Here is a 24,994-nt window from a genome sequence, read left to right on the forward strand (position 1 = left end):
CATCCACCGAGGATCTCGGCCCACCCTGGGGCCGCTGAGGACCACTGGCACGGAGGGAAGGGACCGTCAAGAAGAGCACAGGCGGGGAGGGACGTGGGGGTAGGGAGAACATCTACAGCAAAGACGGCAGGGCTGGACGGAGCCCCGCCAAGCTGCAGCTTCTAGAAACCTGCCTTGGGCTCTGGGGTCAGCTGTCACTGTGTGTGCGAGGCCTTCCTGCTGCTCCCCTCCTGCTGTCCTGCTGGCCGTGGTGTGATGGCTGTGGTCCCCCGCGTGCCCGGACCCGACCTGCCCACTCACCGAGATCCCCTCGGGAGCCCACCTGCTCCTGAGCTGACGCCCCGCCCCCCAAGCAGGAATGGAGCCAGGACGGGGAGTCCCCCAGGGGCGGGGGCAGCAGAGGCCTGGGCGCCTTGCCTGTGGGAGCCTGGGTTTCTGGCTGTGCCCCTCTACCTGTGCAGACGGCCTCCCCTCCTCAAAGTCTAGGTGTTGGGATGGGATTCTGCTGCTAAGGGGTCCTGCCTGCCCCCTGCCTCACCCCAGACTTTCCCAGATACTGCAACCGCCAGAGATTGGCCACAGGACGTGGCACCCCTCCTCAAACTAATAAAGGCCTCCTACCTCAACTCCCCACTGCTGAGTCCTCCTTGGCAAGGCACCCACTGGCCAGGGAAAAGCACAGCGACTCCCTCCTGGGTCTCCAGCTCTGGGCAAAGCGGGTTCCCTGGCACTCAGCATCTGGCATGGCCTATCCCCTTCCTGCTCCTGGCCTGGGCGAAGCAGCCCTCCTCCAGCAGAGACAAAAATGTTGGGAGGGTTGGAAAGTGGGCTGTGGTCCAGCGTTCGGACAATGGTAACAACTACTGGGCTGAGTGCTTGCTGGGCACCCATCTCCACGATGCGCTCCCTCCACCCCGTCCTTTTCTGTTGAAAAAACCGAGGCCCAGAGAGGGTAAGTAACTTGCCCAAAGGCACACAGGTCATTAGTGATGGGGCTGGGATCTGAATCCTCAGCATCTGACTTTTAATGTCATCTCTTCGCACCTTCTTAATGATGACTTGGGCAGCTGGGGCCGGTGGGACAAGTGACTGAGTGTCCAGCAGGGCGCCAGGTCCTGGGTCCTGGCCGTAGCCTCTTCCGTGTGATGGGCATCAGTTTCCCCAAGTGCAGAGAGACCAGAGCCGCTGTTTCAGATGCTCCCCAAAGCCATGGGTTTTCCTGGGACTTCTAGGGGTGATCTCTGGGGAAGGGGAGGCTGAGAAGATGGGGGTCTGAGCCCCCCACCTCATTCTTCCATGAGCAGCCGTGCTTTTCCTGTGTTACATATTGATCCTTCACATGAGCTACTGTAAGAAGAAAAGAGTCTTCAGCTAACATTTTGAAAACCCATGGACATGATCATCCATTGGTTCATTCATTCAACGGACCTATCCCGATGGTCTCCTATGGACCAGGCATGAGGCTGGGATTCGGAGTAGACACCACTTATCAGACACAGCGTCTGCCCCCAGGACCCCACAGCCTGGGAGGGGGAGGCAGACACGTGGACCGATACCCTTGACGTAGGGTGCCAGGTGGTGTCAGGGGAGCACGAAGGATGCAGCCAGTCCTGGAAGTGGCCCCCAAGGGGATGGGGTGGAGATGGGATGGTGTATTTGATGCCCTTGGAGGTGGCGAGGGGGCGTGGGGTCACAGTTTTTGAAGAAGGGCCCTTTGCTTCTACAGTATGAGTGGTCTTTCTCTCCTCAAGTTAGTGAGGTCTTTTATGCAGAGGCTCGAGGAGGGGGCTGGACTTGCTTCCCACTGGTCTGGGGGCTGCCACTAACAAAGACTCTCTCCTTGACCAAAATTTAGTCAGGCTCCTCTGAGATCTTTTCTCAACTAGGTCTCAACATTTGGGTTTCTATTGCCCCGTTTTAGCAAGAATCCTGCTACGTCAGTTTAGTGAGAATCGCTACCCACCCTCAATATCTGATCAAATTCCTCATCCTCCACCATCCCCTGGGCGATACCTGATTACCCCACCTGCCTTCTGCAAGAATCCCGTTAGGTCGGTTTAGCAAGAATTCCCCAGCTCTTAGCAATTTTCCACCTCCCCCCAACCCCTGCTATAACCCCCCACTTAAGAAATGTAAGGATTTGAAATTGTATTTGGAAATGAGCCCAATTCTATACTGGCCCCTATTGCAATAGTTCTTGAATAAAATCTGTTTTGGCCACTTAAGCTACTGTCCAGCTCTGGTTTTCTAGGAGTTGTGACTCAGATGGAATCACATTCATCATTGGACCCCGGGATCTCTGCCAACTAAAAGTTGTCGCTTGCCATTCTTGTTTCTATAAGAATGAAGTCACCAGCCACTGCAGCCTCTGATCTTCAACACCCCCCTGAAAGGAGTTAAGGGTGGAGATCAGGAATGAGGCACTCTGTGCTCTGGGAAAAACTGGCAGAACAGGTCTTCCGATAGTTAGATATTTTCAGGAGAAGATTTTATGAGCTCAATTTCTTGCATCTTCTCATATCTAGAAAAGCACTAAAATCATTAACAGAGACATCTGGCCCCTTGTGACTAGCAGCAACCTTCTTGACTAATAGCAACTTATGTCAAAATGTGTGCCTGACTGCACCAAAATCACAGATATTCTGACCCCTCCCCCCTTTGCCTCTTTGGAGCAGTTCCTCGGTGCTATTTGAGATGCTATAGTTCTCATTTTGCCCCAAATAAAACTTAACTCACAACTCTCAACGTTGTGCATTTTTAAAAATTCAACACCTCTCACTTTCAGTGGGAAACAATAGCACAGCCTTGTGGGTTATTACATTACAGTCCTGTTCATTATCTTTGAGCTATTTTTCACCTCTTGGTTAGATTTCATTTTCCTTTCTGCTTTGTTACCTGCCTGTAAACCAGAATGAATCCTGCCATCCTGCACATTTTGTTAATTCTTCTAATTTTCTCCAAAATCTGGCTACAACTCTTCAAATGAATGTTTCCAATTTTTCTCCCACCCTCTTGACTTGGAGTCACTGAGAACTAAAACCCAACTGCCCAGATCCTTACTGGGACTTTCTAAAGAAGCCCTATGGGCTGAAGCTGGATGCGTCCATGCTCTTCTCCAAGAAACAAACATGACCATGACACCGATGTCGGTGCCATCACCAAAGTTGATGCAAACGGCAGCCAGGAAGACCAATGGATTGCCACTACTCTCCTCACTTCACCATCTACAGATGCTTCAAGCTCAACATCTAGAAATCTCAACTGGCTGTCCTCTGAACCCAGAAACTGGGTTTAGTTGCTCCGATCATTCATCTTTGTTTTTCTTTTTTTCATAGATATCCCCCTCATTTAAATGCTTGATGGTTCACACCATCCAGAAAATACCCTTTACTACCAAGTCTCAACAGATGGTTCCACTGGTCACTAATGAACAAAAAATGACCAATCGAGAAAGGAACTCATATTGTTCAGAAGAAAGACGATCTCCTCTTTCCCTGAACCAGAGGAGGGACTGGCAAAGACTCTCCCCTTGACCAAACTTTAGGCTCCTCTGAGAATTTTCTCAACTTGGCCTCAACCTGCGGGCTTCTGTGTTCATCTTTGCATCATTCTTGTGTTTCAGCAAGAATCCAGCTATATCAGTTTAGGGAGGATCCCCACCCTTCCTCAATATCTGATCAAATTTCTCACCTCTCACTAGTCCCCAGGTGATATCTGATCACCACAGCCTGCATTCGGCAAGAGTCCTGTTAGGTCAGTTTAGCAAGAATCCCCTACTCTCTTAGCAATTTTCCAGCCACTGATTACCCCCACCCTGCTCCTTAGTTAGAAATCCCCACTTTTCTTTGTTCTATTAAGAATTGAGCCCAGTTCTATACTGTCTCTTTTCCCCCACTGCAATAGTTAATAAAATCTACTTTTACCACTTTAACTTCTGTCCAGTTCTGATTTTCTACAACACCATCTCTGCCCAGACCTAGGGCAGTCTTCCATTCTTGGAGAAGCACTGCCCTTTGCCCCCATTCTTCAGACCCCCCCAGGGAGTGGCTGTCAACTCTTTTCTAGAACTTGGGCGACACCTAGTGGTCATGATAGGTCACCACCTATGCTTTGCTCCACACCTCCTGCCCCTCTGGGTCTGAACCCAAAGGGAGAGAACCTGCCCCAGGCTGGCAATGCCCAGGAGAGCACTAGGAAACCATCGCTGTCACCCCCACCTTGTCACTGCCATCGACACCGCCTCTCACAAGGAGCAGACTGGGTGCAACCCTGGCTCTGCCGCTCATGGGCCCACTGGCCTTGGGTTAGTTGCCTCACCCCTCCCAGTCTCCATCTCCCCCTTCTGTAAAATGTGTGTAATAATGAAGAGCACGTCGTTGGGTCTGAGGACTACATGAGGCCGCGGAGGAGAATGCCCCCAGCACAGGGCCTGGTGCAGAGACTGGAAACTCAGTGCTGGAGACTGGGGCCCTTGACTGCCTGTTGGGCCAAAGGTCCTCAGGGCCAGGTTGGCAAAGGGCAGTAGGTGGAAGGAAGGAAGATGCTGATGGAAGTGTATGGCCTGGGACATTCTCCTCCAAATGGAAACCGGGCAGAGCAAAGCTGTGGTTTACCAAGAAAATCCGGCTCTCTGCACGTGGGTGTTGGGGGGAGGGGAGGGGAAGGAGAGAGGCAGAAGGAGAAGGGAAGGGGGTAACTCAGTGCCCCAGCTGCACAGCCAGGCCCCTGGTGCCTGCCCGGCCCTGGTCTCAGCTGGGCCTGGGAGCCACCTCTCCTCATGCTCAGGACCGGCTATGAACGCAGGGAGGCGGCCCTGTCCTCCCCAGCGGTTGTCATGGCAACACTGCGGTCAGCTTCCCCAGCTGGGGCTTCTAACAGGCAGCTGATGTCACCAGCTGTGACAACAAGCAGAGTTGGGCACTAGGAGGCAAGGGTGCGCAGTACAAAGGTCCGGGCACGTGGCCCTGCAACCCTGCCGGACACCCTGCCTCCTGGGCCGGCCATCTGGTACCTCAGGATGTCAGGGCCCTGTGAGTAGAGCAAGATTTATTAAGCACTTACTGTATGCTGAGCATCGGGCTCAGAGCTCTGTGTGTGCCATCTCACTGAACCCTCCTAGCAGCCCTATGAGGTGGGGGCTATTCACAGCTCTGTTTATAAAAGGAGGGAACCGAGGCCCAGAGAAGCCAAGTAAGTTACTCAAGGTCATGCAACAGAAGCAGGGTTTGAACCCTGACTCCAGAGCCTTAGTTTCAGAGAGCATCCCTTCAACCCCTTCATTTTGAGAAAAGGGATGGGAAACAAGAAATTTAGAACTGGGACTTCCCTGGCGGTCCAGTGGCGAAGACTCCGTGCTCCCACTGCAGGGGGCGTGGGTTCGATCCCTGGTCAGGGAACTAAGATCCTGCATGCCGTGCGGCGTGGCCAAAAAAAAAAAAAGAAATTTAGAATCAGAAGACATGGGTTCCCATTCCAGCCCCACCTGCCTGCTCAGACCCTCCATTTTCATCTGTGAAAAGGGAATGAGTCATTTCTGAGGTCCCACTGATGATCAACAAGTTGGGTGAAAAAAAGCTTCAGGAAGGGTCAGATGTACCCAAATAGGAACCTGGGGCCCAGGAAGAGGAAGGGGCTTATGTGAGGTGGTCCTCACCCCAGCTTCCTTCTTTCCAGCCTCCTAGCTCGCTTCGTTCCAGCCGCCTTCAGCTCCACCCCTGCTTCACACTCATCTCAGCTATGGGCTGCCTCTCTCCCTTGCCTGCCTCCCGGCCTTTGCTCAGGCCATTCCCTCTGCCTGGTGCCCTCTCCCTCCTCGCTGCCTTGCCTGGCTGACTTCCACCTAACCTTCAGGTCTGGAAGCCTCTGCTGACCGGCAGGTCTGGATGGGGTGCCCCCCAGCTATGCCTGCATCCGGGCTCCCTGCCCCTCACTGTCTTGTTATCACCTGGTTACCTGTCTGTCTTCAGCTCCATTGTGGGCTTTAGGTGTCAGGGGTGCGCCCTCCTACTCGCACTGAATCCCAGTGCCCACCCCGTCTTGGCACACTGGATATTTGTGCACTGGGTGAATGAATGAATGATGGCCAGAACCAGAACCCAGGCCTCCCTCTAGGGTAAGTGTTTAACCCCCTGGAGCAGCCTCCCCCATTACCCCTCCCCCAAGTCTCGCCAGGACTGGATTCCTTCCGAGATGAGCCCGGGGAGGGGAACCTTAGGGCAAGGAGTGTCAGCCTGGGCTCTAGTCGCTGCTCTGCTATGCGTTAGCGGTGTGGCCTTGAGCCTCAGTCAATTGGGGTCTTAACAGCAACTGCCCGAGGAAGGTCGGGTATACTATGCACAAAGGGGGCGCTGTGCCTGGACGAGGTGAGCTTCAGCACCTGGAGGCTGCGTGTTGCAGCGACCAAGGCTTGGGGGGCACATCTGGATGCCCCCTCTCCCCGCTCAGGGTCCCGGGGCCTGGGCCTCGCCCCCTGCCCCAGCTCTCTGTTCTCCCACCGGACGTGATTTCGCTTCCGGATGAGCTCAGTAATGCCTGGCCCATCCCAGGCTCTCCGGGAGAACCTCTGTACTCGCTGACCCAGTCACCTCTCTCCCCGCCAGGCCGGCTGCCCCGCTCCAGGCCCCCAGCCGTGCCCACGCTGCTGCTTTATGCCAGACTCTCACATCTGCTCATTCCCGTGCCTTTCACAGCTTTGCAGATCCCCGGAAGTGGGGATGGGGGACAATGGCTCTGCCTGCCATGCACACAGTCACCCCAAAACAGTGACAGCCTTTCCCCGTGGGGCACTGAGCCCAAAGCCCGCCCTTGGTGGAGGGCATGCCCACCGCTCCACCTCCCTGACCGCCTGGTAGCTTCACCCAGACGTCAGGAAATGCAGCTGAGGAAAAGGTGCAGACAGAGAGCTGTCCCAAAAATGCATCTACACTTGACGTCTGTCCCCTTTGAGGCGGGGCGTTCGCTCCTACAACAGTGTCGAGGCCGAAGGGAAGGGACACCACTGCGTCCCCGCGATCGCCACAGCCCTCCCCATGTTAGTCATCACGCGCCCTGGTCTCCGCCGTCCACCCGTCTGTCTGTTTTGCCCCTGAGGACACTGAGCTGCCCAAGTTCTCCCAGGTGGAAAGTGGTGATGGCTCAGAGCGCTGGGACCCCCGCTGCACCCAGGATAGAGCCCAGACTTCTTAGGGTGGCCACAGGCTCTCCCTGACCTGGCCTTGCCTTCCTCGTCCCTTCTGTTCGCTTGAAAATCTACTCCCACATTCCATGCTCCCCACTCTGAGCTAATGCAATCCCTTCACATTGACCTCACGTCATTCAACATGTACATCAGGGATTAGAAAAGGACACAGATCCTTGCCCTCAGGAGCTCATCTTCCAGTGGGAAGGCAGACAACCAACAGTGGTATCCATGAGTGTGCGATGCATGGGGAAACAGAGAACAGGATGAAGGGGATGGGAAAGGCCAGGGGAGGGTGGGCAGTATTAAAGGGGGTGGTCACATAAGCTTTATTAGGAAGCTGAGATTCCAGCAAAGACCTGAAGGAGGTAGGGAGTCAGGCACGTGGGATGCCGCTTCTGGGCAGGGGGAGCCACTGTGGGCAGGGTCCTCGGGAGGGAGCGTGCCCGCCGTGTTCAAGGAACAGAACAGCATGGAGGCCATTGGCTGGGGTGGAGGGAGTGAGCGGGAGAGTATAGGAAGCGAGGCTGCGTGGGGATGGTCATGGGGGTTTCGGGGCTGTGGAAGGACATGGGCTCTTACTCAGAGGCAGACGGGGAGGGCGTGAGGAGAGGAGTGACACAGATCAGAAGCCAGGCCCCCTGCTGACCAGCTGCTGGTGGATGAGAGATTGCAGAGGCTGAGGGTGGAAGTGGAGAGAATGATGAGGGGCAAGCAGTAGCCCAGGAACGAGGCGATGGTGGTTCAGACCAAGATGGCAGCCCTGAAGGTGGTCCGGGTGATTCTACATTTTTCCCCTCTCATCTTTTTCTTTTTTTAAGTGTGTACATTTTACTGAAGTATTTTATAAATATAGAATCTAAATGTATTTTGAAGGTGCCAACACATTAGATGTGGGATATGAGAAAAAGAATTTGACATGCATGTTTTTGGCTTGGGGGAGGGGCAAACATGGAGGACGGCCCTTCAGCTGATCTGGGGGGAGACTGGTGGCAGTGGCGCTTTTGAGCAGGTTTGTTGAATCACCTTCCATCCCTCTACCTCACTTGGCTACCCCAACTCCTCCTCATCTTCAGCTCTCAGGTGAGACGTCAGACCCTCAGCATTCCTCAGGGAAGCCTTGCCTGACCCCCTGCCCTGATGGTGGTCATTGCTCCCTGAGCTGACCCCAATTCCAGCATCTCCCAGCCTGCCTTGTAATCACCCGCTGACTTGTCTTCTGCCTGATCTGAGAGCAACTTGGAGTCGGATGCAGCTTTATTTTTCTGCTTTAGCACAGGGCCTGGCTTGCAGCAGGCCCTCGATGTGGATTTGTTGAGGGGATGAATGATCACCCTTCCAGGAGAGCGGGCTTTCCCAATGAAAGCCAACGGCATCCCTCCACAGTCCCACCACCATCCTGTCCTCCCAGAATCAGGACATCGACGTGAGCAGTTCGATACCACCACGGGCCCCATTTTACAGATTAGAATCGGAGGCCCAGGCAGTGGACCATGGCCTGGATCTCACACTGAAATCCCTGCCCCCACGCTGAGCCCAGCCCTGGCCTCCCTCCCTCCACTGTGTCATTTGGCCAGTCCTGAGCTGGTCTCTGTTGTGGTCCGGAGTCCCCAAGGAGGGGAGGTGCCTGGCTTGGGCCCTGCCACCCTGGTTCCATGCCTGCCTTTCCACGGTCACTCCCCTTACCGCCTTATACAACCTTAACCGTGACGCCCATCAACCCCAGGCTTCCTTCTGCAGTAGTAATTACTACAGCACGTGGGCAGGTGGGAAAACAGACCAGTTTCCTCTGTGACCTGCCAGCTGAGCCAGGCAGAGCCTCGGAGCCCTAGTTCCCAGACCCTCTGCTGACCACCCACCTCTGGCTTCCCTTTCTGTCTTCACACCCATGACAGCGTCACTCAATCCAGATTGTAAGTGTCTGAACTTGAACTTCTAAAAGTTGCTCTGGCTCTCAACTTTCTCCCCAGGATATTTACACCTGATTCTCTGTTTGTTTTCTTTAAGCCTCTGAATCCCTACTGCCCAGCTCTGTGCCTGCCGCCTAGCAGAGGCTCAATGAACGTTTGTTGGATGACTGAGTGATTACAGCCTCTGTGTGTTCTCTGGTACTGCATGAGGATGTCCTTTCTCCTCCCAAGCCTGTCAGGTAAGGGACAGGGGCACGTCCACGCTGTTCATGTGGCCTCCAAGCTCGGCACAGTGCTGAGAACCCCAGAGCCTCGGGTAGTGAAGACCAACAACATCAGTGAGTTACACCGCATGGCAAACCACACCAAAACTTAAGGACATTAAACAGGCCCATTATTTAGCTTGCACTTCTGCAAGGTGGTGGTTTAGCTGGGGCTCAGCTGGGCTTTTGTTTTGGTCTCAGCGAGGTTCTCTGGTGTCTGTGATCAGCCGTGAGCTGGCTTTGCTGATCCCTGCCGAGTGCTCTCACAGGTCTGAGGTCCTCAGCCAGACAGCTGGCCTGACGACCCTGATGCAGATGGGCTCCTGCCCTCCTGCAGGTGGGCCCAGGGTGCTTCTCACGGCAGTGGCAGGCGTTTCCGAGAAAGAGGGGACGTGCGTTGGGCCTCCAGAGGCCTTGCTGGCGAACTGGTGGACCATCACTTCCACCGTGTTCTATTGACCACAGTAATTCACAAGGCCAGTTCAGAGTTCAGATTCAGGGCTGGGGAAAACAGTCTACCGCTTGATGGGAAAAGCTGAGCATTACATCGTGAGACGTGAGGATACAGAGAGGTAAGAACAGTTGTGGTCATTTTTGCAATCTACCCCCGGGCATCAGAAAGATCAGCATCCACCCTGACTGGATCACTTTAATATTTATTAGAATTTACGCCTTATAACCAGGGGCTTCTAAATGTGGACCGAAATCTTGGATACCCCCAGTTCCCTCTCCCTTGCCCTCTTTCTTCATTTCTTTGTTATCTTCCTGGCGTGACATCCAGGTGGCAGCCGTGGGAGCTGATGTTCTCATGCTCTGTCTCCTGGGAGGTGAAAATGGCATAGACTTTTTCCTACCTCGGGGTTTTCTGGAGAAGGCAGAACTCCAGCAAATGAGAAACAGAGTCCAAGTGTGCGGCTCGGGTCCTTGGCATGTGGCCAAGACCTTGTTTTCCAGGATCCCTGCTTGGCTCTGGCTGGATCTGGGCTGTGGGTCTGGTTCCCAAGTCCGCCCTGTATCCTGATTTTGAGGTGGGGATGGAGGGAGAGTTTAAGGCGGATCCTGGGCCCCTTCCCCTCCTAGAAATTTCCTGGGATGGGGGTAGGCGACATCTCTCTACCCTGTCACCTTGTTTTATTGCTTCCTAGCGCTTACTGCGATTGGAATGTACTGTTTATTTATGTGTATGTTTACGGTCTGTCTCCCTCCATAGAAAGCCAGGATCCTGTCTTTTCCACTGTTGATCTCCAGCCCTCTGATGCCGAGTGACAAAGGAGTATCCCAGACCAGACCGACCAGGGACCTGCGGCCTCCCTAGCATCGGAGTTTGCGCCTGCCGCAGCGGGGCCAGCTGAGAAGAACTGCTTGAAGTTTGGGCAGGTTCTCTTTGAAGCAGATTGCGTGTCACACTCGCCGGCCCTTAGCCCACAGAGGCAGCCGACACCAGGACCAAGGGCGCATTCAACTGAAGGGAGACAGAGGGTCACAGGGGGCTTCCATCCACCCTCAGGGTTTGATTCTAAAGTCGGGGAGAACTGGGAGCTCGCTGCAAGGGGTCAAGGGTTGAAAATAGAAAAGAAAGGAACTGGGAGTTCTTTTCTTTTGTCCGCAAACCATTCCCCCACCACACCTGGACATGCCCCAAGGAGAAGCCTGGAAGGAAACAAGAGAACAAGCAGGTGTGAGCTGCACAGAGGGGTCCTGGGTTAGTGCACCCAGGCCAAGAACAGGAAACCTATTTTTTCAGAACTCAGCTCCTCCTTCCAACAGCTTACCTGGCATCTCACCGGGATGTCGCAGGCATCTTCAATGTAAGACGCCCCAAAGGAAGCTCTTGATGTAAGTGTCCCCTTCCGCACCCCCCCCCCCGCCCACTGAGCTGGTCCTCCACCCACACTCTCGGCTTGGGAAATGGCACCACCTCCCACTCAAGCCAGAAAACTAGCAGCCAACCTTGATCCCTGCCCCCCTTTCACTTTCACAGCCCATCCACCCAAAGTTCCATTGATGTCTCTATGCTTAGAATATTTCACTCTGCCCTCTTCTCTCCATCTTCTTGGCCACAATCCCAATCCCTGTCATCACCAGCAATTCCGCCCTAATGGAAGGAAATAAACAGGGACTGTCTTTAAGATTTTTTTAAAATTTTTATTTATTTTTGGCTGCGCTGGGTTTTCGTTGCTGCACACGGGCTTTCTCTAGTTGCGGCGAGTGGGGGCTACTCTTCGTTGCGGTGCGCGGGCTTCTCATTGCGGTGGCTTCTCTTGTTGTGGAGCACAGGCTCTAGGCGCGCAGGCTCAGTAGTTATGGCTCGCAGGCTTAGTTGCTCTGCGGCATGTGGGATCTTCCTGGACCAGGGCTCGAATCCCTGTCCCCTGCATTGGCAGGCGGATTCTCAACCACTGCGCCACCAGGGAAGTCCGAGACCATCTTTAAATGTAACTTGAATTAGGTTCACTCTCTTGCTGAAAGCCCTGCTGTGGTTTCCTACTATTTGGGTGAAGACATCCCAAGTCCTTGCCATGGACTCCGAAGCAGGCTTGCCATGATGGGGCCCCTGCCAACCTCTCCATCCTCACAGACCTCCACTCTCTCACCTTCACTCTGCTCCAGGACCAATGGCCTCTTTATGTCACATGTTTTGTTTGGTCTTGTCCCAGGGCCTTTGCACTTGCTATTCTCTTTGTCTGAAACACTTCTCTCCGGGATTTTTAAGTGGCTGGATCCATCACACCATTGGGTCTTGGTCAAATTTCCTCTCTTCAGAGAGGCTCTCCCTGCCCACTCCTTCTAAAGCTTCTCCAGCCACTCTCCCTCACATCCCCATTTGTTTGATTCACCGTACTTTTCACATCTCTTATTTCTCTTATTTGTTTACTTGCTTGTGTCTGTCTCTCATCAACAAAGTGTAAGCTCTGTGAGACTGGGGCTTTTTCTGTCCTGTCCCTCCCAGTATCCCCAGCTGGGATACTATGCTGGCACATAGTAGGTGCTCAACAGTCATTGAATAAGTGAATGAAGCCTCAATGGGCCTTTGGGATTGAGTGTCTGCACCGTGGCTAAGTGACCATTAGATGGGGATCTTTTATTTAAAGAATTTCACTTTTTTATTTATTTATTTATTTATTTTTGGCTGTGTTGGGTCTTCGTTTCTGTGCGAGGGCTTTCTCCAGTTGCGGTGAACGGGGGCCGCTCTTCATCGCAGTGCGCGGGCCTCTCACCATCGTGGCCTCTCCCGTTGCGGAGCACAGGCTCCAGATGCGCAGGCTCAGTAGTTGTGGCTCACGGGCTTAGTTGCTCCACGGCATGTGGGATCCTCCCAGACCAGGGCTCGAACCTGTGTCCCCTGCACTGGCAGGCAGATTCTCAACCACTGCGCCACCTGGGAAGCCCCGGATCTTTTATTTAGTAGTCAGAGTTATAGTGCTCTGTGCGTGGGTGCATATGCATGTGCGTGTGCATGCGTGCGTGCGTGCGTGCGTGTGTGTGTGTAGGGGATGTCTAAGGCAGCCTCCTTCTAGATAGCTCCACCCTATTTCCACTCTCTTTTGAGGGTTGGGGGGGTGAGGAAGTGAGGTGGCCAGACTCCCTGATGTGTTGGCCCTGGGCAAGTTAGTTTCAGTATCATTTATGAAATGGTGATAAAAGCAATAGTATCAAAAATAAATAATGGTGTCTACTTTACAGGATCGTCGTGAGGATTTTCACTGTTGTCGTTACAGATGGAGTGGTCTGGATGTGCTCAGAACACAGAGAGGCCTCTATAAATGCTTGTTATTATGATGATGGTTCACCCTTAGCTTCACACGTTGGAAAAAGAAGGGCCCTTTGAAGCTGGACCAGTGCTGGCTATCATCTGTTTGTTTGCCTTTCCCCCTCTCCGAAGTCTACAATTCCTGCAGGAAGCTGTCCTCCCACATCTCACTGGAGCCTGGATTTCTCAAGACATGTTGACACCCACCCTACGCCTCAGCTGTACCTCTCCACTCACCCTCAGGAAATGTGCCAGGGATGGTTCCTGCCGCTCCCACTGTTCCTGGCACCTGGATCACCTTTGCCTTCGCGCTCTCCCTTCTCCATCTGTGACAATCCTTCAAGACCCATCAGGCCCCAGCTCCCGCAGGGACTCCCTGAGAGCCTCCGTCCCCTCCAAGCCCAGGTCTGTCACCTCTGCCCAGCATGCCCCTTGCTGCCCTCCCCCGGCAGCCGCCATGGTCTGCAGGGGCTCACCGGGTTGTTTGGCTGTTGCCCTTGGTGGGGCCCAGGGCTACTTGGGCACAGGGCCCTGCCCCATCCAACCTCACTTCCCTCCCAGAGGGCCTGGCACCTGTTGCTGTCACTTACCCGGGTGCTGCTTCTCTGGAAACTGGGAGCGAGGCACTTTTCTCACCCTTTCCTCTTTCTCATCCTTCTCCCTTTCTGTTTATCTCTTTGTCTCCTGTTCCTCTACTTTAACATCTCTTCTTTCTTCCATCTCAATTCACCAAACCTCCTTCTTCCTTTCTCACCACCCCCTTTCTTGCTTTGTCTTCAGGTCTTTTCCAAAGTGTGGAGTATAATTCTCTCCTGTTCAGTTCTACGTCTAACAGCTTGCCCAGGGTGCAGCCTGTCAGGACCGACCTGGAGCAGCGGTCTATTGCTGTGGACATCCCACAGCCATTGTAGCATCAGGCCAGTCATGGGCTTGGCAGCCCTGGGCCAAGAAATGCCATGTTTGGAAGTCATCTTTTAAAAACAAGCCTAAGCCCAGATCCTGCATCTTCCAATCTGCTGATGGGGAAACTGAGGAATGAAGAATGGAACTGACGGCTTTAGGATATGCTTTCTCATTCCATGAAATATACCTCCACCAATGAGACAAAGCAAGAAGGTCTACATTCCTGCCTGGGCTAACCCAGACTGCCTGCCAGGCTGCTACCTGTCTGTGCCCGGCCTCTGACCTGGTCTCTAAACCCCCTCCTTGGGAGCTCTTGTTTTAAAGCTCAGGGCTCTAAATACCTCCGAGCACTGCCAACTCTCCAGTTCTCACCGCAGCCTAGACATCTCCTTTGAGCTCTAGATGCCAACAGGCTTGTGTTCACGTGACTCCCTCTTGGGTGTCTGATATGCATCTCAAACCCAACATGGCTCATGCCAGGCTCTTGCTGTGTCTGCAGAGTCTGCTCTCCCCCATCGGCACAAGCTCGTAGATGCACCACCATGCGTGGCTGCTCAGACCATGAACCTCAGCGTCAGCCTCCCTTACCTTCAAACCCCACATCTAATCCATCAGCAGGTCCCGTCAATCTACCTCCCAAACACACGCAGCGTCTGACACTTCTCCCCAGCTATCGATCTGTGAAATGATCGCTTCTCCCCAGTGCTACTGAAACACCCCACTAGTGGCTCCCCATTTCTTCCCCTGCTCCCCAACTTCTCTGTACAGGGGCCAGAGTGATTTTTTTTTTTTTAAGTTTCATTTTTAAAAATTAATTAATTAATTAATTAATTTATTTATTTATTTATTTATTTTTGGCTGTGTTGGGTCTTCGTTTCTGTGCGAGGGCTTTCTCTAGTTGTGGCAAGCGGGGGCCACTCTTCATCGCCGTGCGCGGGCCTCTCACCATCGCGGCCTCTCTTGTTGCGGAGCACAGGCTCCAGACGCGCAGGCTCAGAAGTTGTGGCTCACGGTCCTAGTTGCTCCGCGGCAGGTGGGATCTTCCCAGACCAGGGCTCGAACCCGTGTCCCCTGCATTGGCAGGCAGATTCTCAACCACTGCGCCACCAGGGAAGCCCCAGAGTGATCTTTCTAAAGCAAAATCTGAGCAGATCACTTCCTGCTTTAATGCTTCCCCCTGCGACCGAAGGAGAAGGTGAGCCCCTCACCCCATGGCCAGGCCCCACTGGACTCATTCCTGGTGGGACGCCCACCCCCCAGCCCCTCGTCTCCTTCCCCACTAGCTAAATGCCACCTCCTTAGAGAGGGCTTCTACAGCCACATAAAGTAGCCATCCTCCCCGCGCACCCACAGCCCCCGCCCTTCCGCCCACTGCCATCCTCATCCTTTAGCTTGTGGCCTGATTTTAGATGCTTCATAGCACTTGTCACTACCTAAGTGTATCTTTCGTTCTGAATATTTTACGGGCTGTCTCTCTCCCTGCACACAGGCAAGGAGCCTGTCTTTTCATTGCAGATCTTCAGCCCCGAACACGCTGTAAGCGCTCCATCCCAGTTTGCTGCCCCATACTGGCTGGGCTTACACGGCCTGCGGGTCAGTGAATGAAGCCCCCGTCCCAAGAAACAGGGAGTCGGTTTCTCGGTCCAGATCTGCCGCCTGCATGTTCTAGCATGGCAGGCAAGTTATTCCTCGGCTTTCAAATGAGGGTACGGCTGCTTGCGTTGACTAGTTCATGAATTTTTTTCATTCGCTCACTCTTCAGACAAACAGGTATTGAGTTCCTAACCCGTGCCTGCCCTTTGGCTAGGAGGTGCGGAAGTGCAGGTCTGAGCGAGCGGACCCCACACTGCACAGCTCTGGGCATCCTCTGTGGCCTTATGAGGATAAGCGCCGCCCCCCACAAGTGCTCCCTGCTCTCCTGGAATTCACATTCCAGTTGAGGGGAGAATCAATGCATAAATAAACAAATAAGTAAACAAGAAAATGAGATGATGTCAGGTTGAGACAGATGCTAGGAGAGGAAATGGGTGATGCGTCAGCGAGCGGAGGTGTTGTGAGGAGGAAACTCAGTAGCAAAGGAGAAAGATCTTTGCAAACTACACATTCCAATGGTTACCTGCTTCACCCTCCCCCTTCGGCAGAGGGAGAAGTCACAGGCTCAGAGATGGAGGTGACAGTGGTACCTCTGGCTGGAACCTGGGCTCTGCTGCCCACGGCCCCGGGCTCCCCGCTGCACCACAGATGCATTCATGTGTGGGTGGAGGGGGCGTCACCACTGGCAGATCTTAAAATCCCTTGCGAATGCCAAGTACTTACGTAAGCCCGCTCAACAGAGGGCTAATGACCTCCCCGGTTACCTGAGGGGAGCCTTCGCCACTCGGCAAATTGGCCCCAGGGCCTGGGTTCCAGGCTTTTCTCTGCACTGATCTCCCGGTGACATTTAGAGACATGGGAAGACCAAGTTGTTTTTCTCCTTTCCCTTCCCTGCTCACACCAACTGCATCCCAGAGCAGCCACTGGTTGCTAGGCAACCTGGGACCAGGCTTGGGTGCGGGATTTCAGAACTTGAAGGCTGGGGAGGTGGTTAACCCTTGCAAGGCAGCTCCTTGAATTGCAGTATAACCGGGGGTAGAGGGGGCGAGCTTTTATCCTATAAGGGGTTAATAACATTAGCTCAAGGGGAGGCAAATGCAGAGGAGATGCTTCCAAGAAATCTCTCAACAGTACTAAAGAAAACTCCCAGTGCTTTCCCACAAAGTAAAGGGGAAAAGGAAACTGAGAATAAACGAAAGAAATCTCAACTTCTAAAAGGAGGGGCATTAACCAACTAAGCACCTGCTCTGAGCTGGGTTACTTTAGTCAGTCCTTTAGTGACCTTATGAAGTTCTGATTAGTATCTCCATTTTACAGATGAGGAGGATAAGGCCCAGGGGGGTTGTGCAATTATCCAGCTAGAAAAGGTGAAGCTGGGATGCAGGCCTAGCTCTGCCTTACTCCAAAGCGTGTGCTGTCTCTGGGCCTCTTAGCAGGGTACATAGAGCTAGAACAGAAAGATCTGGGGCCTTGCAGAGGGGCAAGCTCCTTCTGTTCTTCTTTGCCCCTTGGGCCAGGGCTGAACATTCTGACATGCCTGTTGTAGATAATAAGACTTGCATTTGTGTGAGCCCCCAGTCAAGAGGAGCCCCCTCGCCCTCCCAGCGGCCCCATGCCACTGGGGAGGGTGGTGGGAGGCAGGAGCACCAGCGGGGGTCAGATGACCTGGGCCTGAATCCCAACTCTTCTTTCCCTGGCTGTGTGGCCTTGGCCATCTCACTTAACCTCTCTGAGTCTTGGGGTCCTCCTTGATAATGGGGAGAATAATGTCCACCTCAAAGGTTTCTCACGGATTCACAGTGCTGAGTGTAAAGCATCTGTCAGATGCTCATGAACTGTAGCTGTTGTTAGTGCACCTATTTTATGGATGGAGAAACTGAGGCCTAGAAAACTCAGGCCAGCAGTGTGTTCCAGAGCACTGGAAAGTCTCAAGACGTGTGAGTTTTAATCTTGCCTGTTACCTTGGATCAAACCCTTCCCCATCTCTGGGTCTCAGTCTCCCCATTGCTACAATGCGGGTTTGGTTTGGATGGTCTCCAAGGGCACTTTCAGCTCTGGAGAAGGCCAGGACAGCAGGGCCTGGGGCTGGCTGCCTTGTTCTGTGCCCCTGGCCCTGGCACAGCACTGGCCCTGGATGGGCACCCAATGGGTGCTCAGTTGATACTGGGCAAGTGAATGGATGTGTGTGGGGTTCACTTGGGGTCTCAGCACACAGTGGAAGCAGACTCAGGACTAGATGCCAGATGACCCAGCCCCCAGCCCTGTTCCTGGAATAGGGGTTTGGCAAGGTGGGGGCAGGGACAACAGGGGGGTCAGCCTGGTCCTCACTAGCCGGGTCAGCCGAGGAGGGGATGCTGATGGCCTGGTGAGGATGGGGCAGCATCTCTCCATGCTAACTCCCTAAGCAAGGTGTTGGACTCTGGGAGCCCTGGTCAAGCTTCGGGAGCAACTGGCTTCTGTTGCTTGGCAGGCGCCAGCATCTGCAGAAAGCAGGGCCCGGCCCCTGCCTGCACCTCTCACCGCCCCCCAGCCTGATGTGCCAAGCAGAGAACGCTTCCTGTGCCACCTCCTGGGGCTCCAGCCTCTGCCCCCAGGTCACTCTCCTCCATTTCCTGGGGTCCTGGGCTGCAGCTCTAGTCCCCACCTGGGAGGGTGAAGAGGGTTGATAAGGGAGCTGTTCCAGGTGCAGAGAGCCCCGGCTGGCCCCCGTGACACAGGAGCACGGGCATAGGCTTGGCTTGGGCCTGAGACCACAGGGCGGGAAGGTCCTTTGCACTGACTGAAATTCCACTTCCCTCCTCAGAACACCGTTTCCCTCCTTCCTTGGTCCCTGTGCTTTACAGGGGCATCAGAGGAGAGAGCTCTTAGAGCATATTTTCTCTCAAAGTGATGCTTTTCAACCATTCTAAGGTAACACTTAACATGACAGATGTTAAGATCAAGGCGAAAAGAGGTGAGAAGAAACCATGTGAAAGTGAGACCATGAGCTGGGCTGAGAAGAGTCAGGGGCAGCTTTTCTGTGTGCCTTTCCGCCACCAACCGATCGCCAGGCTTGGCCCCTGCCTTCCACCATGTGGAGCCAAGAGGGGTGGGAGGAGAGGTCAGAAACTTGGTCCCTGGCCTCCAGAGGGCATCATGTGCCGAAGCAAACAATCCTTTGGGGACAACCTCCTCCAGTCACCCCCTCCCCCACCCCTCCACTAGACCCTGATCCCTCCCCATCTCCTGGACGTGGCCTTGGGGGCCTCACGGAGGGGACGCCTTGCTTTAGGCCTGAGGATGGTCACAGCCAGAGAGCTCCAACACAGGAAGTCTCCTTGAGCTCACATAAGAAAAAGGGGGTTCCCTCCCCATCGGTGGTGTGCTTGGGGGGGCCGAGAAGCAGACTCCGCTGAAGCTGGTCTCCTGTCTGCAGGGGCCTGAGCCATGTTTCACCACTGGGACCAGGGAGACTGCACCATCCTAACGCTCAGTGTGTCCTAAGCCGGAGCCCTGGCTGGGGGCTCTGGGAGATAAGTGGAAGGGAGGCGGTCCCCCGGCCTCGGAAGAAGACAGACGATCTCCAAGACACACTCACAGCTCTGAATAAACACACAAGGGGAGGACGGCGGTTCACGCAACTCCCCAAGGCCAAGCGGAAGGCGAGCCACACATTCGAAGGGGCATTCAAACCACCGGTTCCGCCGAAATGAATGGCGTTCACGACAAGGCCGTGGCCCAGCACCTGCAAATGGGCTTGTTCTTTAGATCCAACTTACCCTACACACCCAGCAGCCCCAGGACATGCTCTGGGAGATCAGGGGCCCCTCCCCACGCGCTGGACACTCAGTACTTGCCCACTCTGTCCTTGGCCCTCTTCCTTGAATGGCCTCCATGACACGTGGGTTCCCTTCCCCGTCCCCCTCCTATTGACTTTGGTGTCCCCCCTCTCCGCCCCCACACTTATCCCAGTGCTTGGCACGCAATCACCCTTCACAAATATTTGTTCAGCTGAACGACAGCTGAGCTGCTTTGTTAACACATGACAGACATCGGGAAGAAGCTTCTCAACAGCAGCAGCTGCCAGGCGAAGCTGCAGAATTCACTGTACTCCCGAGTCAGCAACTATTTATCGAGCACATGCAAGACCCCCGGGCGGGGGCGGGGGTGCTGTGCCCTGCACCCCGCCTCTGGAGGGAGCTGGGGGCACAGCTGCGAACGGGGACCAGGGAGGGACCGGGCCAGGACTCTCCGGAAGCTCTGATTCTCGGAATTACAGCTCTCCATCCCAAAGCACTTGGAAAAAACTCTCATTTCCCCAAAGTTCTCTGGGTCCACAAGGCTGACCTTAAGGAAAGGCCCAGTTTCAAAGACATTCCCTACAGAGAAGGCAACTCACAGATCACGGTCCCGTTGGCCACGTGGAACTGGTAGCCGTTCAACACGGGCTGGCAGCTGAGCCGCTTCAGTTTCTCGTAGCAGCAGTCGTGGGCCAGGCAGCGCCTGGGGGCTAGATGGAGGGAGATGAGAGCTTTCCTGAGGGTGGCCCTGGGGAACTGGCTGGAAAGGATTCACATGCTTCCTCCCCCCCAGGTGAGAAGGCAGGGAGGTAACTTCCTGATGATATTAAAAATCACAAAACGAGCCTTCCTCTACCTACTGCTGACTCATGAGCTCTGCACAGTAACCCTAGGACGTGCAGTCCTTGACCCCATTTTATAGGAGAGGAAATGAGATCCAGAGGTGAATTTCCCAAAATCATACGGCTGGAAGATGATAGAGTCAGGACTCAAATCTAGGTGCCCATAACTTATTCATTCATTTAATGACTTTTGACTGAGCACTGAATATGTGCCCAGCCCTGGGAGAGGCTCTGAGCAGACAAGGGTCAGCACATCAGGCATAATCCTTCAGTCTTTGCTCTCTTGAGGCTCAGGGTTGGCCAGGGGAGGGGTGGGCGTGCCGGGAGGGGAGAGCACTGGAGGAGAGAAAACAGCTGGGGGACGGCCTCGGCCTACCTCTTCCACCATGTCTGAGTGGCAGGAACACAGAGATCTGGGGCTGGATTCTAAGACATGAAAAGGATCAGCTTCTGGCCGATGTCCTGGGCTGGACGCTCTGTCTTCCTCACTCACCATCCCCATCCACACGTAGGCTCTTTGCCGTTGGTCATCGTTGGCTAATAGTGTTAAAATTCTCATCAGCCTCGGGACTTGGAAGGGGAGGCACAGAGTGTCAAAGGGCCCGGACTTTGAAACAGGCAAATTCTGGTTCAAATCTTGACCCTGCCACTCAAGGGCTGTATGTCTTTGGGTTCTGCTGTTTTGTTTAGTGGGTCCCTCACCGTTGTCACCTGTAGAGTGGGGATGGTGGCACGGCCTCGGCCACGTGCTGGGAGCATTAGACCAGGCCCTGCATGCAAACCACCAATCCCAGGGCTCAGGATGTGATGGGCATTTCATCAGTGTCAGGTCCCCTCAAGGGCTCTGGGGACCTTCCAGCGGGAACATTCCATGGTCTCATGAGCCCAACCCAGAGGAATCAAGCTCCAGGGGTGATATTCAGGCCTTACTATGGGGATATATTTATCCACACTACGGTGAAAGTGACCAGGAACATTTTGCTTCTTATTTCTTCAAATAAAAAGACACACAAACCATCCTGTTTCCTACCTCCCTGTTCCCTCCCCAGATTAACACCAACCTCCACCTTTTCTGGGAATTCACCCTCCCCCATGCCCATCCTTAGAAGTAGGCCTGGCAGCCAAGTTTGTGCCATGTGTCCTCACCCAGATGGACAACTTTTCCAAACTGGGCCACTTGGATTCTCTTTCCTGGAAAATGGAATTAGGAGTGGGAGACAGTTGGTTAGTCTTGCTGCATCTGTAATCCTAAAAACTGGAGGCCTGAGAGAAGACCACGTTTACCATGAGGACTGAGAGCTGAACATTCTAGAGCTCTGGGCAAGGCTGACCACATAATCTGCAAAGCCTGGTGCAACATGAAAACGAGGGGCCCCTTATTCAAACATTGTCAAGCATTTCCAGAAGGTGACAGAGCAGTGAACCTCATGCGGGCCCTGTATAGCTGCATAAGCCACAGGAAGCCAGCCCCAGCCTTGGGTTCCTCAAGACCACCCTCCCACTCCCATTCAGTTGTTTTCTTACCCTCAGGCTCACCTGAATTGGTTTCCTTGCAATGCAAGGGTCCTAACACCCTCTCTCTCTTCAAGCCGGGATTTCAATGCAAATCAACCGACAGGAGGCCTCAGAGCCTCTGCACTCACCTGTCAGTGTCATCCACGGGGGTCCCTATGCCCCCAAGCCCGCAGTAGCAGCCGTATCCATAATTTGAGAAAAAGACGCTCCGCCCTGTGATGTGTTTGACCATACTTCGAAACTGCCAGAAGCTGCCATGGGTGGGGGCCATCACTGCCAAGGAGAAAATAAGGAAGAAGAGAAGATGTGATGAGAAAGATGCTGCTTTCAGGTCCCCTAGCCAGAGCGCTCAGCGTTCAGATATCAGGAGACCCCTAAATGTGGTGCCTGGGCATCAGCCCCTTTAATGGGGACAAGATAGGGTCATGGCTACCGCGTCACACAGCTAGTGTCTCGCTAGCCCAGGATGAGAACCCAGTTTCCATGACATTCAGGACAATACTATCAACTACAGTCTTCTCCCCAAAGTAAAAGACCACCATCCTGGGCAGAAACACTCTCAGATCTGATGTTAAACATTAATGAGAAAGGTTCAAAGCCAGAAATGTCAGTCCTTGCAAATACCATCAGGCATTTACACCCTCACAGGAGAAACAAAATACTTAAGAGGCAGAAAAAGTTGTCGTCAATCCATTTTTTTAATGGCAAACACACATGGACCTAGCAATTTTTACTTCTACAAAATGCTTAGGAAAGTGAGGGGGGAATATTTATATATATATATATATATATATATATATATATATATATATATATATATATATATATATATATATATGTATGTATATACATATATATATACAGGGATGTTTGCTGCAGCATTATTTGTGATATCAAAAAATTGGAGACTACCCACATGCCCAGGGACAGGGAGATAATAACTAAATGATGTCTTGAAAACATACTACTTTTAGCAATATCACTAGGCAATGGGACTGAGGAAGTAGGTGGAGAAAAACAACAGGCAACATTTATCTTAAATACTTTTCTGCTGTCTGATATATATATATATTTTTTATTTTTTTACAAAAAGCATTTATTACTTTTCTATTGAAATGTATGAAATGTATGTATATAAAGGCCTAGAAGGATGTATATCAAACTCTGAAGAGTGCTTACATCTGAGTGTAGGAAAAGGATCAGGGTCTGGGAAGGATGAGAAGGGGCTTTATCTTGTTACTCCATATTCTATACTCTTGTTACTCTGTGTATTTTTCTTTTTAATTATAAGCAGATATTTTACAATAAAAATAAAATAAAAACATGAACTTGAAGAAGAAAACCAAAGACAGGAGGTTTGGGGAAATTTTCCCAGGAGCCTTCCCATCTCATACTGTGATTTTGGATGCCTTGTTGTCACAAAGCATTGCAGAGGGGGCCAAAGCCTGGGGGTGGTCTCTGGGGCCGGAGCAGCCCCTGGAGAGAGGGCAGGACCACACTCAGACACTGCTCTTGGGGTACACGATGGGGGCCGCAGCAGTGGCTCTTCCTGCACATAGGTCCCCTGCCTCTAATATCATGATCTTGAAAACTGTAAATTCCACCACTGACTAAGGGAAAAGGGAACCCCATTTTTGACATTTTGACTTAGGAAGCCCAAAGTGATTGCTTCACAGCTAAAACAGATAGAAAAATGGATTTGAGCAAATCTCTGCTCATCTAATCAAACCAAAGAGTCAAAGAGTTTTCCAACAAACCCAACACGGTTTCCTAGTAAGTTCTCTTTCACTTTGCAGAGGTATGTAATCGGATCTCCTGGTAGCAATGACTTATAATTACTAATTATTCCATAGGTCACCATAAGAATGGCTTTCTGATGAGAATTAATCATTCCTAAATTAGCTAGATATATGTCTGCATTTTTGTTCTGGAATCCACAAGACTTTAAATAAAGGCAACTAGCATCCAAATGAAAAAAAGACTCCTGAATGGTGTGTGTGTGGTGAAACAATAGTCAAATGCCCTCTTTCTCAGCAAATGGTTAGCAACCTTTGATTTTCTAGACATTCTGTGAGATCCCAACACCAAGAACAACCCATTTTGTAGAAGAAACAGAAGCAGGAGGACTTCGGTGGGGGCCATTCCACTCCCGATTCCCCTTTGAGTGACACCTGATTTCCCCTCACGTGATGCTACCTGAGGAGAGGCCACCCCGGACACAGACACACAGACAGGACAGCGCCTTTGAGCTCACTCAGCCGTTCCTACTTACGGCAGGAGACGAAGACCACGAGAACCCCAAAGACCTTCATTCCTGCGGAGACCAGGGGGTCCGAGGCACCAGGATCACACTTTCCTCTGCTTTCGAGGGCTCTGCCAGCTGAACTCCTGTTCGGGGAGGAAATAACCAAAATGAGGGAGGCCACGTGGATGTGAAACCCCAAGCACAGTGCAGGCCTTCAAAAGGCCTCAGTGGAGGGCTCGGAGCAAAGAGACCTTTTTCAAACCTAATTATCTCTGAATATGATAACCCCTCGGTTATGTAGACCTAAATATAAAGATGAGAAGGGTTCAATTGTTTGAAAAGTGCACTTTTTTTTTTTTTTAATTTCTTTCTTTGGCAATACTATGTCTTCATCTTTTTTTTTTTTTTTTCTTTTGAAGATTCAGTATTTCCTCTGTTGCCAAGTTGACAGGCAAATGCTATATGGCTCGTGTTGGAAATCCAGTGTGGGACAGTCTGGCCCCATTTGCATGGTAGTCCCCCTCTGTTTTCCTTCCTTGATGCCCAGGTATCTTATTCATAAACTTAGCCCCTCTGAATCTGGCTTTCCTCTCCTAAAGAAACTAAAATTGCCTATCAGTAATTTCAAACATTTGTTAAGAAATTAGTTGGAATCTAAAAAAAAAAAAAAGATACAAATGAATTTATTTACAAAACGGAAATAGACTCACAGACATAGAAAACAAACTTATGGTTATCAAAGAAGGCAGTCGGGGAGGGAGGGATAAATTAGGAGTTTGGGATTAACAGAGACACACTACTGTATATAAAATAGATAAACCACAGGGAACTCTACTCAATACTCTGTAATAACCTACATGGGAAAAGAATCTGAAAAAGACTAGGTATATGTATATGTATAACTAAATCACTTTACTGTACACCTGAAACAACACAACATTGTGAATTGATTAAACTTCAATTTAAAAAAGAAAAAACACTTAGTAGATCACTGCATCATAACAATTTATTATTTC

General features: G+C 52.3%; 1 protein-coding gene across 1 annotated transcript; it reads right to left on the minus strand.

The window, feature by feature from the left end:
- Window positions 1–9,613: 9,613 nt before the first annotated feature.
- PLA2G2C (phospholipase A2 group IIC) lies at window positions 9,614–22,004 on the minus strand. Its single transcript, XM_059924574.1, has 4 exons — window positions 21,862–22,004; window positions 19,976–20,079; window positions 10,640–10,812; window positions 9,614–9,802 (listed from the first exon to the last, which is right to left on the minus strand). Exons 1-4 carry the CDS (start codon window positions 22,002–22,004, stop codon window positions 9,614–9,616), a joined length of 609 nt encoding a protein of 202 aa, XP_059780557.1.
- Window positions 22,005–24,994: the final 2,990 nt, after the last annotated feature.

Source organism: Balaenoptera ricei, chromosome 1 (assembly GCF_028023285.1).
Source record: "Balaenoptera ricei isolate mBalRic1 chromosome 1, mBalRic1.hap2, whole genome shotgun sequence".
Lineage (NCBI taxonomy): Eukaryota > Metazoa > Chordata > Mammalia > Artiodactyla > Balaenopteridae > Balaenoptera > Balaenoptera ricei.